The following is a 17,835-nucleotide window of genomic DNA, read 5'->3' as shown; positions in this document are numbered from 1 at the left end:
AGTTTGTAAAAATGTCTTGATCTTGCACCAGTTTCCTCACGCTCAGCTCTCCTGGCGCAGCAGAAACGTGGTGCTTGTGTAGCTGAGCCCACATGGAGCTTTGCAGGGAGCTGTCAGCTCTGAGTTCGGGCCGGCCGCCGTGGTCCAGCTCAAAAACTCTTATTCTTTGGTTCTCCACTTTTCTGCTATCTTGAGCCAAATCACTGCCGGATGGTCATATCTGGAAGTTGTCCAGCTCTGATGATACCGGATAATCTCCAGCGAACATCCCCTGGGTCCACAGCGGCCGCGTTGGCAGAAGGAGGAGGGGAGACGCTTGCTGAGGTTACCCGGCAGCAGGCAGCTCCCAGCGATCTGTAGGCAGCTTTGGGAGATCTTGTCCTCTAAAAATACAGGATAAGTATCATTGATAGACACATTAAGGCATTCTGAGATCTGAAAGGAAAATTCCAGGAAAATGAGTCAGGCCATTAAGATTCCTCAGCAGAGCATAATGAAATTGCAGATTAGTTCATAATGCTGACGTAGTTTCCTTCAATTTTTGTGTTGATAAACCATGTACAGCATGTAAAAGACAATTAGCAGAGCGGAGAGAAAAGCAGCAGATGCTAGTGATGCACAGTTAGATGAATCATTAGGTTATAAAGAATCTCTTTTTCAGAAAAGGGAAAAGGATTGTATAAAAAAGGAAAGGCTGGAATAGACCAAATAATTATTAAAGAAAAAAAATGGCAGATTTCAAGAAAGAGTAGCAGAAAAATCAGGATCTTGCAGTTGTCTAAAACATATGTTTGCCTAAATTGCAGAGGAGAAATACAGGCATATCTTATGGAGGCCTTCCTCTCCTGCAATCTCCTCACTTCTTGCCTTTAGGAGTGCATGTTGGTTTTGGCATGCTCCCCGTTGAACTGAAAGCAAATGTGTTTTAAAACTTCATAGGTCTTTTAAAACCCCTGAATTGATTAATGGGCCTAGAAGGTAACTAAAATAAATGGTTTAATAGCAGCTTCTAGAACCTTTTGCATTGTATGTGTTTTCTTATGTCAGTTTTTCAGCTAACGGGGAATAAAATTTTACCATTTTAAAGATTTATTCTTACAAGTATCTGACACAAGTAGAAGACAGGTATTATGAACAAATATTTCCTGGCTTTTCTAGTTTTCTTTGTTTCCTTGAAAACAAATGTAATTTTTCTTTTCTCCTGCCAATTCTGTTTGTGAATTTGAAACTAAATGATCTATCATTTTCTATGGCATCACTACACTGAAGGAGACTAAGCGTGGAAAAAAGTGTCAGGATTTCCCTCTGCAAACACTCCATCTTGCCAACATAATATTATGGCTATATGTGTGCTTTTGCAGAGTCTTGTATAAGAAGGCAACATCTAGGTTTGTGTGGTATGAATGAATATAAGTGACAAAAGATTCAGCAATGTCAAGTTCTGTAAAGAAACAACTCCAGGGAAGTAACATTAACACATAATTGTATGTTTTTATCATGTCAGACCTGTCACAAAAAATAACTTGAGTTATGATTATAGTAATTAATTTTTCTGCTGCCATTTGAAACATGCAAACTTATTATCGCGATGAAGATGATACATTCTGGCCTGCCATTTTAGTGCATCATATAGCTATATTTCTGAATGAATTATTATAAAAAGATGTTAACAGGATGAGATCTATGCATAAACATATCTTTAAGTATGTTCAATGTCTTTACATTAAAATCCCAAGGTCTCAAAAGAAAAAAAGAAAAGGTTGAAGAGTATAGAAGAAAGATGAAGCAAAACAGAAACAACTCAAAAGGGACAGGACATATTTATGCAGATATATGCCTTTCTCTTTTCTCCCCCAAATCAGGCAGTTCTGGAAATCACAGTGCTGGGAAACTGGTTTGTGAGGTGTATTACCAGTTGCCAAAGGAAGCAGAAAATGATTTTTTTTTCTCTCTGCTTTTCCGGTCCCCAAAACTCTGTTAATCTGAACATCTTGGTTTCGTTATTTCTTTATTAGCACGGTGTCCAGGATGAGTGGGTGGGTGAGCTTCCAGTTCCGCGCCATTCCTTCTGTTTCAAAGCTGAAATTTCTACGTGTTGACATATAACTTAAAGGAAAAGGAAAAAAGACAAAAAGGAGAAGAGGAAGGGTACTGATTCAGATGTTACGAGACTCTGATCCTAGTGCTATTTAAGGCGTTTCTTTAGGTGTGTTGATCCTCCGCAGCTTTCGAAATAAGCCCATGGGGCTCCTCCCGGGTTGTCACATTCTTCCTCGAATCTCATATTCTGCCTGCCTTATCCCATCCGACAGCAGAATTGATACCGCACTAATCCCTGGAAGTTTGGAACTAATGAACTAACTGCTGGGCTGCCGCCACGGAGCTTGGTCCCAAACTATACTGTACTTCACACTCGATTTATTCTCCAGATGGCGAGACTGTGCAGCCCTGCCGCGAGGGACCACCTCTTCCACTGGAGTGTAAAAGTGGACGGATGTTGTTTTCTTTGCAGATTTGATAATGCAGAGCTCCAAACTTGTGAGGATGGTTAGTTATTAGCTTTAACGGGTGCCAAGTGAGCCAGCTACACGCACGTTCCCGTCTTTAATTTCGGGGTCCGTGCGTCTCGGTGGCGGGTGATTTGTCTGCGATGCTGCGTCACCGCAGCCTTTATCCCCTCCAGTTGGTGTAGCTGTACGTAGCAGTGAAAATCTTCCTGTGTCCTCCTCACAGTCAAAGAGAACGGATGGGAAAGCAGCCACGTTGACCAGCGTGGTGACGTTCAAATAGCCACAGAATGGGTTTTCCAGCAAAAGCTGCAAATTGGATGTATTTTAATAGTACCGCTGCTTACCATAGAAGCTGTCTGTTGTCGTTTTCTCTTTCTCAGTGTAATAAGGTACCCAGCTCCTGTGGAATCTGAGCACTAACCGGGATACAAGAATCCCAAACTGCCTTGGGACGGAGTAATTTATTTAACAATTATTACCAATAAATTAACAATAATTTATTTCTTTATCAGCTGTTCATTCGTGACAGAGTACTGTCCGATGCTGTAGTCCTCGTGTGAAGAGCAGGGTAAATCGTTTCTGTCACTGTTCTTTAAAAATTCTAGCTTGGCCATTCTTGGCAGAGAATTTACCTGACGTTTGGAAAGCATGTTTGTTCTTATACCTGCCGCTGTAAAGGCATTACTGTATTGAGTAGACATTTTTTTTCTCTACTATTACCATACTATTACAATTCTAAAGTAGTTTAGATAGCTTTAGATATTCACTTCTGCATGCGTCATGCAAAAAGCACAGCATCTACTGTTCGTTGAATAATTCATACTTACCTGTGAAACACTTTCTTGGAAACCTGGGTGGGGACCTGATGCCACCTCACTGACATCCTTGGGATTTTCCCCACTGTTTCGGGAAGACGCAGACTCAGACCCCTCAAGAGTTCTGACTTTGGGTAACCAAGTCTTTAACAGTTTGGCCCACAATTAAAAATGCAAGCTGGTTCCTCATTTGGAAATCCTAGTGAGGAGAAGCATTTTATCATGGGAGAGAGTCTTTTCCATTCCTGGGGTATCTAGGCAGGCAGATCTAGGCAGACAGACCTAAAATGTAGTGGTTTTAAGAAAACGCATCAATTCGCAACCCAACAGATGGCATGGGTGTGTTAACTAACATAGCAACATATTTTCTATTAAAATATGGGAAAAAACAGCAACTCCCCCTCCCCATGTTTGCTGCTTGGTATAAATTCAGTGAAGTTGTTGGTTATTTTTGGGATATGTACCAGAGGGCTGCACATTTAGTTTATGTAAATTGATAACAGCAACAGCCTGTTAATAAGTGTTTTGTATGGAAATATACCTAGAAAGACACGATCTGTCTTTTTTGGGAAGGGAGTTTACAGCCTGAGGAGAAAAATAGCTAACGAGATGGTCTACTGCTCATTATTGTAATCCGGGAGAGCGTAATGAATTAGGTTGCAAGTTTTCCAGCGCCGTGCCTTCGGTTGGAATTGGATGCTGCCTCAGCGGATAATTTGGGGAGATCTTTATTTTGCAAATTGGATCAGCGTGTGCTGAAACTGTGATAATCTGACTTTAATTAAGAGCATAAATTGCTTTGGAGAATGTTTTTCAACTGCCCTGCTGCATCATCTCCAGAAACTTTCAGCCCAGCCCGGAGAGCCTGTTTGCTCCTGGTCTGAGAAGGGCAACGTGGCGGCTTGGTATTAGCCGCTAAGGGCGTCTTACAGCTCGGTTTACGTGTTCCCGAAAAGCTCGCCTGGGCGCCCGGGCGCGGGAGCTGTCTGCCGGCTGCGGCGCCGCTTGCTTTGGCACGGCCGCGCGGCGGTCGGCGGCGGGCCGAGGCGCGCGACCCGGTGCGCTGCGGAGCTGCCGCCGGCCGAGCCGGCACGCGCGAGCCACCGCTCGCCCCGCGGCGCGAGACCGCGGCGGCCCCTCTCGCCGGCGGCGGTCGCTCTCCGTCTGGTTTAAATCCACTGTCATGCGCTGCCTCGCTGATTGGTATCGGCCCACGTATGGACTTTGATGCTTTTTCCTTTTTCCCCCCTTTTTCCCGGCGCCCGCCTGCTCTCTCGACGAGCATCTCCAGTGCGGGATTGCGTACGGCTAAGGCTGTTCCTGAGCGCGTGCGAGCCAGAAGCTTTAAAGTTTTATTAGCACCATAAAACCCCTTCGCAAACGAAATTACTTTTGATAAGTGTTCGTACCGCCAACGAGAATTTGTTCGGGGCTCCTGGCGAGTGGGAGGAATTTGGGTTCGGACTGAAACAGGCAGGAAGTCGGGAACCCGGGCGCTCTCCTACCCCCTCCCCTCTGCTCCTTGAGGCCGATAAAAGTGTTTCATCGCAGGAAAGCATTCAAGTATTCTTAATGCGGATCTAATATTAAGCAGATCAGTCCGTTGACGGACCAAAAACCAGTGCTCGAGTGGCAACAGGAAACAAGTGTCCTTGGAGGCTTCGTTCTGTGCGAGCAGGAGAGGATCTTTATACGGGGCTCAAGCCAAAACGCAGGTTCCCTCGGCGCTGTTCCTGCAGCGTGCGAGCCGTGCGCTCGGCTACGGGCCGTATCGCACTTCACGTACAGGGAGGAGAGGGAGGGTGCTTATGGCGAAAGCAGGGACGTACACGTGCATCTGCGCCCACTCAAGTGACATCCGTGCTGTTTCAGCACATGACATCCAGGGAGGAATTACAAAAACTAATCGTTTTGTGTGAATATATTAACGTTCCTTTTTGTGGGGTATGAACTCCCAGGACAACAGATTCTGGGTAGCGTAAAGATTTATATTTGCTGGACATCTTCACTAATACTGAACACAACGCTTGTTTTCTGCAAGAGGTATTGCAGAAATAACGTAGACCCGAAAATCTGACATTTATCTACTAGCTATAAAGAAATGAGAAAGGTGACACTGCGAGATGCTGGTGATGAGTGGTTTAATACAAGACCAAGTGTGACAGGCATTTTGGGGACAAAATATATATCAGCTGACTAGTTTTTTCCCCCATCATTTTAACAAGTTTTTTGCTCAGTGGGTTTTTCTGTCAATAGAAAATAAGTGTTTTCTTTCTTTCTCTTCTTCTGTGCCTTTAAATATACATGTTGTAGAGAGAAGCAAGACTGACAGTTGTGAAAACACTTGAAGAGTTTGACTTTGGCCATGCTGAAAAATGCGTTAGGATAAATTCCGTGTCCAGTGGTTTGGCAGAACAAGATCTAGAGATGCTTTTGCAGTCCAGGACCCTTCCTTCAAGCATGATGCTGCCAAAAGTTGAAAATGTTGAAGAAATAAGATGGGTGAGTAGTTACCTGTTCACCAACGTAATATCTTTTGACTGAAGCAGTTGGGCCAAGTGAGAACTTGGGAAATGCATCCCTTTAAAGGTGCCTAAGATGAGCTATACGCAAAGCATATGTGGGTCACCTTGCATTTATAAAGAAAACTAGCTTTATTTCTCCTGCAGTTGATAATGAAGCAATATTGATGGCACACTATATTATGAAATGTAGAAGCAGTGTGTAAGTATCAGCCTATTTTCCAAAGATTCTGACATGCAAAATGACCGTCTATGTACGTATGTTTTAGTTACATGCCTTGTAAGCAGTAGATGGGGAAAACATGTTAGCAACATATGAAAAAAATGGGTTGGGGGGAAGGTCACTCCTTGGGGCAACTGGAGGAACAAACAGGAAGCTTTTAACTAGTGTTTTTAATTAGCACAGATATTATTTCCTGAGCAGTTCTCTATTTCTTCCTTTTTAATTGCTGACAGGTGTGTTTGTGTTTCATGACTGACTTTTCAGCCAATAAAAACCTGAAATGTAAATGGTTGGCATGTCAAATTACTTAAGAAAACTTTGAAATAGGCCTAATTATGCTACAATTGTTTTAATTGTCAAGAAGGAGGACATTTGTTTAGAAATACCTTTTTTTCTGCAAAGTGCCAGTAAAGGATTAACGTTGAATTACTCAGTTCTGCTATTTTTGAAAACAGCTCGCATGTGTGCAAGCTGTGACGAAAGGCAGGGAGCTGTATTCATATCTGTTTTAATCGAAGCATCTAACCTTGAGCAAGCCTTTAAGTTCACGCGTGAAGGTACAACGGGGCAAATGTGTTAGTCGTGTTACCAGGTGTGGTCGTCCGCTGCTAGCAATGGAAGATGCGTCCCCTCACACCGACATTTAATTAAATTAACTCGAGTACACCTCTCAGGGGCTGCGGCCGTGTAAGTGTTAGACGTAACTTGTCGTTAATGAATATGCATGCTTCCAAAATGGCAGGGCCCTGGCTGCCACAGAGTGTGTTTTGCACCGAGGTGCAACCCGCAGCCTCTTTGTTCCTCCAGCTCCTTCCACCTTTGCTCCCAGCTAACTTTTATGCCTCGCGCCGTCCCACTAAGAGATAAGCCGGCTCGAACTTGGGTCTCGCCGTCCGTGCTTTTGGCCCGCTCGGTTAAACCTTTGAGTGCAAAGCGCGTGCTCCACTTCTCAACACGGGGTGATTTAAAAAAAAAAAAAAAAATCTGCAAGTGCCCTGGCTTTTTCTTTTTCCGACTTCCGCGCCGAGCGCAAGCCGTTTATTTTTCCTCCCTGCCTTTCACTCGGGCGCGCGGCCGCAAACCTGGCGGCTGATGCGCCGCGAAAAGATGGGCTTACTTGTTTCCTTTTGTGTGCGAATCTCTTGCTCCGCTTTTGTCCCCGGCGCGGGGACTTGTTTGACTGGCATGGCTTATTGGACTATAACAAGCGTAACTCGCGCTCCTTTGTGGCGGGACAATTCTCCCACAAATCCCGACCAGTGGCCATTCTTCCCCGCACACTATTGGGTGTGCACGGGAATTGAAAGAATCGCTGAGGCCTGCTACTTCGTCCCCTCCCCGAGCTTTGTTTTTTTCCCTCCGCCTTCCTTCCTTTTTTTTTTTTTTTGGCTTTTTTTTTTTTTTTTTTTGCTTCGCCCCCTTCTCCCTGAAATGAACGCTTTACCAGGCCGGAAACATTTAATCGTCTCCTTTTGAAAAAAAAAAAATTAATTGAAACTTCTCCACTCGTTACCTTTTGTATGGGCGCTTATTGCAAAATTTTTCAAAGGGAGAGGAAGGGAGGCAATATTTAATTACCCGTGCTTTTTGTTTGTTTGTTTACCTTCGAAACAAAAGATGCTAAAAATCTCAGGAGCCTGACTTTTTGAATAGTTTAAAATACATGAGGAGCTGGGCCGTTTCAACTCGCACCTGAAGTACACACATGGCAGCACTTTTTACTTTTTTTTCAACTAAGAAATAAAAATCACCCAAAGAATAAAAGCTGATGAGATTTGACGACCTTGTGTTTGATATGTGCCTGTGCAAAGTTTAGTGCTTGCTGGTTTTTGCAGTAGCTGCCATGCTGTACAGTGGCACATGTGAAACGCACAGATTTTTCTTGCACGTTTTGGGGGTCAGTTCTCTCCCCCGAGGAAAAGTTCCAGGGAGGACCATGGCGGTGATGCAAAGCAGTGATGGGAAGGGCACAACTCTTCATCGCAGAAAGCTGTGATTTATTTTGGCCTAATTGTAAAGTTACTGCAAATTGCTCGAAAGCTTTTTAAAGATCGCAGTGATTAGATTTTCCTTCTTTTGGGGAGGGGCAGTGGGGGAAGCTAAAAGGGGAAATAACACCTCTAATCCAGCTTCTGGTAAATAGGCTGCCAGCTTTTAAAATGAGTTTCCTTTCTATTAGTCAGAATATTATGCTAAGCCTTAAGCATTAGTTTTTTATGTTGCCATAGCAGCCTTATTCCTGCAGGGTTGTGACCTGCGATGATTACAGTACAAAGCTTATAGGGTCTTGAAACCCCCTTTGAAGATGAAAAGTCTTTGATGGTTTATATTTATGCAAATCTCTTAGATATGATTTACCCAACTGAGACTGAATGGAGAGATGATTAAAATTCCCCTTCCTTTGATATCCATTAGTAGTTGAATATTCCTTAAATTTAAAATATATGCATATGTTATTTTTGTCTTTATTTACGAAAATATTTTGGCCATACCTGTGATGTGTTTATCTCCTCACAAATTACTAGATCTGGACAAACATAATAGATTTACAATACAGGGCTGAGAGTTTTTTTTCCCCCCCTTTTTTTCCCCCCTTTTGAAAGGGGAAAAAAAAAATCTGTGCGAGAGCTTTTGTATGTTTCCAGATGATAGATTTTGGAATTTGGGCTACCCCACTGGCAGCTCAGAGCTAGCTGTGAACTGGTCTCATGGAAAAAATTGGAGAGCTTTGGTCTTCAAAGAATTAAACTTCCTTTTTAAGGCCTTCCTAGGTAAGCTAAAAATTACGAAGAAAAGCCTCCCGAACAAAGGGTGACGGCGCCGTAATGAATAACACGGATGCTGCCGAGGCGGCCGCGGCGCCCGCGCAGCGGCGTCAGCGCCGCGGCCGCCGCGACGAGCCGGGACGCCAGGTACGGCGGGGCTCCGCCGCTGGCGGGGGGCCCTGCTGAGCCGCCGGGGTGCCGGCCGCGAAGCCTGGCCCTTCCCTACGCGGTCGCTCGCTCGTTTGTTGATTTATTTATTTTGCAACTCGGCCTTTGGACGTCAAACTCTTTCCGCAGGGCTGCAGCGTCGGCCTCCGAGCAGACCTTGCTAAAAGCCGCTGGCGCTTCCTTAACTATAAGGTTTTGGGGGGGGGGGAAGGAGGGGGGAGCCGCGGCCAGGTGAAAGATGTAAAGTGTTGTCGGTGCACATGGACGTCTGTAAATGATTTTTTTTCCCCCCTCCGCTAGCTCATGCTGTCTAGTTTTAGTTTTCAGACAAGTTCTCGCATCACTTAAAAGGCCGAACACTTGTCGAACCGGTGAATTTTATCCCTTTTGTGGAAAGCGCACTGGGCTTGCTCAACTTTAAGGTAAGCAGGTCTTGGCGTGGCTGCGGCGTTCACCTTTTAGCAGCTCGGCAGTCGAAGCAGACAAGGCCATAGTCTCGCCCCAATTTCTTTAAGGAAGAGAGGTGGAAAAATAATAAGTGTATCGATTTCAGTCCCCGAAAACGTTTGGATGTTTAATTCTCCCGTTTGTATTGTAAAGGCCTTCATATACCCAAAGTAGTTCAGTGAAAAGACAGCTCCAGATAGTCCATGCCAAATAAGAAACCACTGCGGTACCCTTTCGATTTTTAACATGCTTCCCGTGCAAATGTGCTTACAAAATGATTTGGAAAGCTCACAGTGTTGCAGTAAACGTGACTATTTAGTAACTGTCAAACTGGATTTTGTATAACCATTTCATTAGGGAAAAAAAAAAAAAAAAGGAAAAAAAGATCATTTCACCATTCCTGAACTGGTGTCTTTCTGATAGTTTCTACCGATGATGTTTCAGACAAATCTCCCGTTACAGCCTTTCGTACGAGAGCCCGATGAGGGGCCACGCTAAGATTCCCTGTAAACTGAACTTTGAAAATAGCCGCTCTCGAGGAGTGAGCCACTTTTCGAGGCAGTTTCGCTTCAGCTCTCGTCGCGTACCGCTTTTTGATATAAAGGGCCTTTCGGTGTGCAGCCCGGGTTTTATTCCCCGACGGCAAGATAGCCGGAGAGCGAGCGACGGGGGCAAGTCCGCGCGCAGGCCTCCCCCCGGGCGAGCCCCCGCGGCGCTGCAGGCCGGCGCCGACGAGAGGTGCCCTGCGCCGTCCGGGCAGCGCAGCGCAGCGTCGCCGGCGAGACGTGCTCCCGCTCGGCCCAGCATTAAATCCTATTTTAAATGCAGTCTTCTTCCTCTTTTTTTTTTTTTTTTTTTTTGTGCGTTTTTTTTCAGGATTTTAATAGTGGCATTTTTAATATTGCAGTGCTCAATGCTGGCAGGAGTGTTGCCTTTTAAAGCACTCTGTTTAATAATAATTTCTTATCCCACCGGCTGCCATATAAGAACACCCATTAGTAGAGTTTGTAATTACATCAGTCTCTCCCAGCATACGCTATCCTTAAATATCCTGAAAATAGTAGTAGTATTCAAATATTGATCTAAAATAGTAATATTTTGGAAAGGTTGTTCCAAATAACTACAGGAGCAAAATTTTGCTTGCTTTTACTTTAACATTTTTCTGCAACACTTGTTGCATTTTTAACTTTTTCAGCTACTTTTGTTACCCGTAACAAAAGACTTTAAACTGGCAGCCTATCCAATAAGGAATCCTTAGGCATTTTAAACCATTCCAATTATTTATTTAATAAAAGATATTCTGACCTTTCTCTCTTTTTTTCGTGCAATGCTATTAAATGTTAAACTAATCAAATTTAATACTTTTTGTTTGCCTTTAGGCAATATTTGACAAGTATTTAGTTTCGTATTGTTACATAAAAAGCCAAAGCACCAGCCTCAGTCATACCCAGGGCATTATGGTAAGCTTCTGCCATAAGGTAGCGACTCAAGTGTGGTGTCCTGTAGCTATATGTGCGTGTAAGCACATATATGTACTTAACTGAACATGATTTCTATTTTGCTGAGTCATTTTAAAGCCCTGTACACTGTTGAGCCTTAGCAATGGCTTTGCTTAATAGAAGCAATTTTAGCTGAAGGGTTTCTAAATTTTAGTAATAATGAGTTAATATTCTCTTAGTCTCTGTGCTTCCTGCATTTCTGTAGAAATTACTGTTACATTCTCCTTTGAAGGCTGTCTGCGAAGAAGCGCTGAGAGCAGGCTCCCAAGTTGGCTTTCATTTGGACGCAGTCGTCTTTGGAGGAGAGGATTTCCGTGCCAGCATAGGTTGTTACCTGCCTGTTTATTGTAAATGTTCATGTACAGCATTTGCATTGGAAAAGCCTCCTGTGATTTATCCACCTTTCCTTATAGCAAGAGTTGAAGGAATGCAGACATTTGATGCTGCATTTTATATTGTTTTTACTTTTCTCCATAATTTTTTTTCAACGCAGAATGTATTATCAGGATATGAAACCGTGGTGCCTGTATGTTACAGGACAGTGACACTTCCTTGCATTTCTTGCTCTGCAGCAACAAAGATTAACAAAAACAAAGCAAAACCTGTTGAGTCACTGAGATTGTTTAAAAATATAATATCTGTAAGAAACATGCCATACTTTTAAGAACTGCACTTAAAGTCCTAAAAATATGTTGTCTCTTTTAGCATTGCTTTACAATTGATTGTGACCCAGGATTTTGACAGCATACTCAAATACTCTCCTGCTATGTTTTGCTTTAATAAATTCACTCTAAACTCAAACATATCCCATATCAATACAGTTGGCTCTATTATGGATTTATGTTAAAGCACTATTATTCCTCCTCAGAAACGGAAAGTGTTTCAAAACATGTTTTATAAAAGGCCATTAGCTTATCAATCTGATTCACTTTAAAGATCATAGTTCAAAACTGTCAACATATAAATTCAATATGAAATGTTAATGTAAAAATTAACATTGATTCACTAAATTATTCCTTACAAATTGCAAATCTGTGCCTAAATAGTGCATAGTGATTTTTTCAGACCAGCCCTCATGTGTGAATGTTGCTTAGCTGGTGCAGTGTGAACCCATGAAGTCTCGTGAATACTTTTGGTTCTTCTCGGAAGTCATCTACCATCATTTTTCATCCAAATGCTGAAGCTTAAATATTCAGCTTAGGACATCAGTTGTGACAAGAATCACAACCAAGGAAAGTGCAATTCTATTCTCAGTGTGAATTTTTTAACCATTTATTTGTACCCAGTATGCCAATTTGTATAAGGTTTCTCTTGCTGTAATGCTTTTCAGGGCATATACAGTAAATAATACAATTGTATAATTGCTTCATGATAGTCCCAACTCGACCCTCCTTGCCAGGTAAAACTTCCACTGACATCATTTTGATTTGAACCAAATCAAAACCTGAATTTAATAAGCGAATGTGTAAAGAGAGGGTTTTATTGCTAAAGCAGCTTATTCTTTGCTCAGAAGACCATTATTTTGACAACACAGCCTTGCATCCCTCTTCTATTTTCTAAATCAGCTAAATGAAATCTAAAATGTCTTTTTAATAAGAAATGTTTTAAATAAAAAGATTTAAGACAGGGTTGTCATCTTTTCTTTGTTTTCATTGGTTTTGCAGGTGCAACAAGCAGTAAGGAAACTCATGATATCCTATATGCCAGGCAGAAAATTATAGTAACAGCCAAGGCTTTTGGCCTACAAGCTATAGACCTTGTTTACATCGATTTCCAGGATGAGGATGGGCTCCGCAAGCAATCAAGAGAAGGTGCCTCAATGGGATTCACTGGTATGGGTTTCTGCCAATGTCTCAAAACACTGCACATCTTCTTCTATTTAAATATGTTGCTGCATTTACTGCTACTTAGACAAATAGCTTGGTTGTTTTATTTCAGATCATTTATTGAAAAGCTAAGTAATGCCAATCGCCTCTACATTTATTAGCACCTTTAAAACTGAGGCTGGAAATTTTGCCTGCAAAATCACAGGCTGCTTTTTAAAATCACACCCCATCAAGCATATGACTGTTTTTCAAGGAGAAGTTTGGGTAGAGGATGGGCAGTGTGTGCTTCCTGCCATCACGGATCTTGGGAAACGTGATACTGTACTTTGCAACGATCAGTCCACAATTGCCTTTTAAAATATTTTGATTCCTGTTTCGTGTTTTTAAACAGCAGCTATTAAAAAGTACTTTTTAGGTGAAGGAGCTGATAAATAAATCTTGGATGCTAATTGCTATGGGAAAGTTATTTTCTTATTATTTTCTTTGATTTGTTTTTCATCTCCTGGCTCCCCTCCCAGTTAGTGCTGGTGACACCTACGGTATTGGCAGACAGCAAGACCAGCAGGCTCCTTGCAACAGAGTCCTGTAATGCAGACTGTTACCCTGTGATTGGTGTACCAGATCACTCAGACACCCTGATGAGATAGTGCAGCCACCAAAGATTGTGTTTTTGCAATAGAAATCAGCCATTTGACACACGCATTATAGAATATTAGGATTTAGCACTAACATTTTAAATTATTTTTTGCTGACCATCATTCAGGGTATATTTAAGGCAAAAGGATATTTCTTACGATTTTATTATCCAAAGAGTATGTCCTGACAATGTGATCTAGCAAAATGTATTTTTACAGTTAACGGCATGTAATAGCTGAAAGCAGTAAGCAGAGTAATCGAACAAATTAAGCATTGTTTTAAGTGTCCTAGGCATTGCAGTGAAAGATTAGCAATGGATCCTCTCCAGCACAAACTCTGCCTTACTGTCTGTTGAACTTCAGCTTTTGCAAAACCGGACCTTATTTCGGAGGCAAAAACGTTAGCTTCTCATAGTTACTGAGCATTATCTATGTCCACGTGGATTTCCACCCCTGATTCTCCTGCTATTGAAGTTGGGAAAATAATAGAGCTCCTGAATGGCAGCACCTGCTGATGGCTACGTAATCTAGACCAATATTTTCTGGCTTAAGGAAAAGCTTGATTTTTGAAAAACTTAAGCATCTGAACCTCCTGTTGACAGAAGATGGAGTTGCAGATGCTAAGCACCTCTGAGGACACTCTTTTTGAATGCTTAATGTGTATTTAAATACTGGATTCAGGCTGTCAATTTAGAAAATTCAGAAAATGCTAAGCATAAACAACACTGATGGTGTTTTGGACTCCATGCAGTATATGTAAAAAGCTATCTAACACCAGGACAGGACCCAGATAGGTGACAAATAAAATGGTCCTATCTGGCAGCTTAGAGCATAAAGTTAATTTCTAACTCAGACATAAAGGTGTCCAGCCTTTCTGTATGGGGTGTAAGGATCTGTAGAAGGTACAGACTTCGTTAACATGAACTCACAGCTCCTGCTCTTTGCCTTCTGCCTTTCTACCACTATAATCAACACATTTCAAAAATAGAGCAAACAGCCTGACAACCAGTCCAATCGTAATTAGAGATGGGTCAATACTGAGTTTTCTGATTTGTTGGCCAAAAGAAAAAACAAGAAGTCATTAAAAAAATCTGTTCGAGTCAAAACAAAACAGATTTTTTTTTCATACTTTTGGTAAAAAGAAAAAAATATTTGAAGTCAATCCAAAATGTTTTATTTGTTCGTTTCTTTCGCTTTCAGCTTATTTAACATTTCTATAATCTTCTTTGCTTGTTTTGTTTAAATATTTCAAAACTAAAAATTTAGTTCCAAAGCTATATAAAAGGTTTCCAATTTAATATTCATCACGGAAAATTATAAACAGATTTTAGCTTAATCCATGACCTTCTCTAAAGCAGAAGTCTGCAGATCTTATTTGACACTGACAACTGTCTGATAATATAATAGTAAAATACTGAAATGTTACCTTCACAAGAAGGTCCAAACATATAATTCTTGTTATTTCTAAATATTTAAGATCACATCCTGATACTTTTTCTCATATAATCAGAATCATTGAAATTAACAGGACAGAAATGAGTTAAGGCTTTCAGATTGGTGTGTTAACTGGTAAACTGCACACTTTGCCAGCCAAGGGCCAAATTTGCCACCCTGAAAAGTGATGCAAATTCAAAATACTCAGCAAAGTTATATGTCCTTAGAATTTTCCTGTATTTAGATTTAGACCACTGGAATTGGACTTAATGTAATCAAATATGTTTCTTGAAGATTAAACAAGTTAAATAATGTAACAAAGAGATTACTATCTATTTAGTTACTCTTATGCCCCTCATTGCTTATCATAGCCAATTCTTTACTTTTGCTATCTTATAAATAGCCCAAAGTTTCTTCAGTGAGTGTTTTCATATAACAGAACGTTTTCAAATGTAATTTAGCTAAGGCAAAATACCTGTTTGATATATAAATTACTACACATTATATTACAAATTATTGTATAATATGAAGTATATTATATATACAATTTATAGATTATAAAATATAAATTAATATAAATATATACAGTTGCATATACACACACAGACATACAGCAAGACATTTTACAATACCATAACCTGCAGACTTAAACTCAGTGTGTTGTCCATATAAATGGTCATCAGTTTTAGGAATGTTTGTATAAAAATTAAGTAAACTTTGGAGTAAGCTTTAACAGCTGACTTAGTCATTATAGAAAGTCCTGAGCTACATGCTGCAAAGCCAGATATAAATATGAAATGCTATACGTTTCCTCTCTTTTTGCAGTTTTTGTAGAGGACTAAAATGACACCATCATACAAGTTACCTAAAAGACTTGACAGGTATTGATTTAAAGCACAATATATCAAGTGGTACTGTAAAAAGGATTTCATGGTCATAAATTTTAATGTCTTCCAATTTTGCACTCGCTCAGTGACTTGTCAATAACAACAATTCCATTTAAAATATTTGCTTCATTCCTGCATGGCATTACGTCTATTATACAGTTATTTGGATACATAATCTGTGACAAAAATCAACTGAGTGCCATACATCAAATATTAGACTGCTTTCTGTAAACTGTTCACTAATGTTTTTATGATACAGATATAGTTTAACTACAGAATTCTTTATTAAAAGAAAACCTTATTACAGATATGTTTTACACTTAAGAAAATCCTAATAAAATAAATATAAAAAATAAAATCATAATAAAGTAATTATTTTTATAGAATGATTTTCAGCATAATTTCAAATATGCTCTACATTTTTCCCAGAAAATTAAACTTTGTAGGGTTTTCCAGTAGTTCTACACTCTTCAAATTTAGAATCAGTAGTTTAACTAGGAAGAGCATCTCATATTAAAAATAAGGAATGCCATAGTCTTATTAAAGGTAGCATTTGATTAAATTGTCTAAAACGCCTTTGACGGGAACTAATGCAAACCCTATTAGTTAAAGAAATTTGTCATCATATAATTTCTTTCAAAAAATGCACCTCTTAATGAGTTTAATCATGTTTTTAACCATCTTTTTTTATGATTTTTTTTTAATATTTACCTTAACAAAATGTGAAACTGAAAATTTGGATGGCCTAAAGATCATAAACAATCACTAATGAGGAATAAAATAAAAACGAACTATTTTTGGCTTTTTATTGAAGAAATATATTAACACTTAGCAGTAAGTGTTTCTTTGAATACTAAAACTTAGTAGCTTGTGCTCATGCAGACACAAATTTTGTTTGTACTCCACACGCTCACCGAGACCCCGGTCGGTTTGATAAAAGTTACCTTAGTTACTGGAAATGTGTTTTGCAGTCATTATATTATTTAGAATAGACGCATCTTTGTGGTAAGGCGTGAGCCCCGCTGTATGAAGCGCCGTGCTTATTTCTAACAAATCGCTCGCTTAATTCCAACGTGAACATCCGAAAAGCTCCTCTCCCACTTCAGAAACCTCCGTCAGAACCGAGCGAGCTTCTAACGCTCAAAACCTTTGCTTGCAAGCGCTTTACGTGCCCAAATTGCACCGCTCGGGCAAAATTTGCCTCTTTAAATAAAACCAGCAAGAAGGTGAAATCCGCCGGGGCGGCTCGGCAGGTGCGTGCGGAGCCCCACTGGGTCACCGGGATGCCACGGGAGGGCGGAAGAGGGGGGCGCCCGGGCCTTCCCTTCCGGATCGCGGCGCGGGATCGGGGCCGTCAGAGGCCCCCGGTGCCCCTCGCTCGCGGGAGAGGGTGCAGCGGCCGGCGGGGCCGCGCGCGCCGGGGCCGTCCGCCCGGCCGAGGCTCCTCGCTCGCCCGCTCGCCTCGCCGCGGGCAGGGTCGGGCTCGGGGCCGTAACGTGCTTTGCTGCGTGGGAGCCAAGCAAACGCATTGATTTGGTGTTGCCGTTGTGAAAAGCGGGGCATTGGGGTATCCGCTCTGTATTCAAACACTTCTAAAGCAACATAATCATGCAGAAATCACACCAGTCTGCTAAATTCCCTTAAAAATGCTACACTGCCAAACAAATTAGAGATGTACTCTTTTCTAAGTACGGTATCAGATGAAAAGGTATTGTGTGGCTGTTTATTCGTATGTGAAAATCTCCAGTAAAGAAGGCAACACCTATTTTTATTTTCTTAACACATATTTATACAAGAAAGCACTCAGAAGTGCTTAATAAAACGTCAAGATGCCTCTGGTAACTGTTTAATATACCTGTAACTAAATAAACATGGCAGTATACCTGCAACAGCTAACCATTACAACAAGAAGAATTTAAAGAGCAATGAGTATTTGATTCTAATACTGAGAATTTAGGGAATGAGCCTTATGTTACTGATAACTTTTCAATTCTACCAATCTTGCACGATGTTCTTCAGATCTCTTTTTCTGAACATACTTTATTGCTGCTTATTTATGCATGGCTGGAGCTGCTATTTATATAGCTAAAATTCAGAGATGCTT

The 17,835-nt window shown here is 41.1% G+C and overlaps 1 protein-coding gene across 1 annotated transcript in view; it reads left to right on the top strand.

The window, feature by feature from the left end:
* The window catches only part of CLYBL (citramalyl-CoA lyase), a 179,818-nt gene that overhangs the window by 145,484 nt on the left and 16,499 nt on the right, over positions 1 to 17,835 (top strand). The window contains exons 3-6 of the mRNA XM_062575694.1: positions 5,639 to 5,827; positions 9,324 to 9,425; positions 11,182 to 11,275; positions 12,614 to 12,781. Coding sequence (XP_062431678.1) covers positions 5,639 to 5,827; positions 9,324 to 9,425; positions 11,182 to 11,275; positions 12,614 to 12,781 — 553 coding nt within the window. The remainder of the gene's footprint in view (positions 1 to 5,638; positions 5,828 to 9,323; positions 9,426 to 11,181; positions 11,276 to 12,613; positions 12,782 to 17,835) is intronic.

Source organism: Rhea pennata, chromosome 1, assembly GCF_028389875.1.
Source record: "Rhea pennata isolate bPtePen1 chromosome 1, bPtePen1.pri, whole genome shotgun sequence".
Lineage (NCBI taxonomy): Eukaryota > Metazoa > Chordata > Aves > Rheiformes > Rheidae > Rhea > Rhea pennata.
The sequence above is the reverse complement of the archived record's forward strand: the minus strand, read 5'-3'. Positions and strand labels throughout refer to the sequence as shown.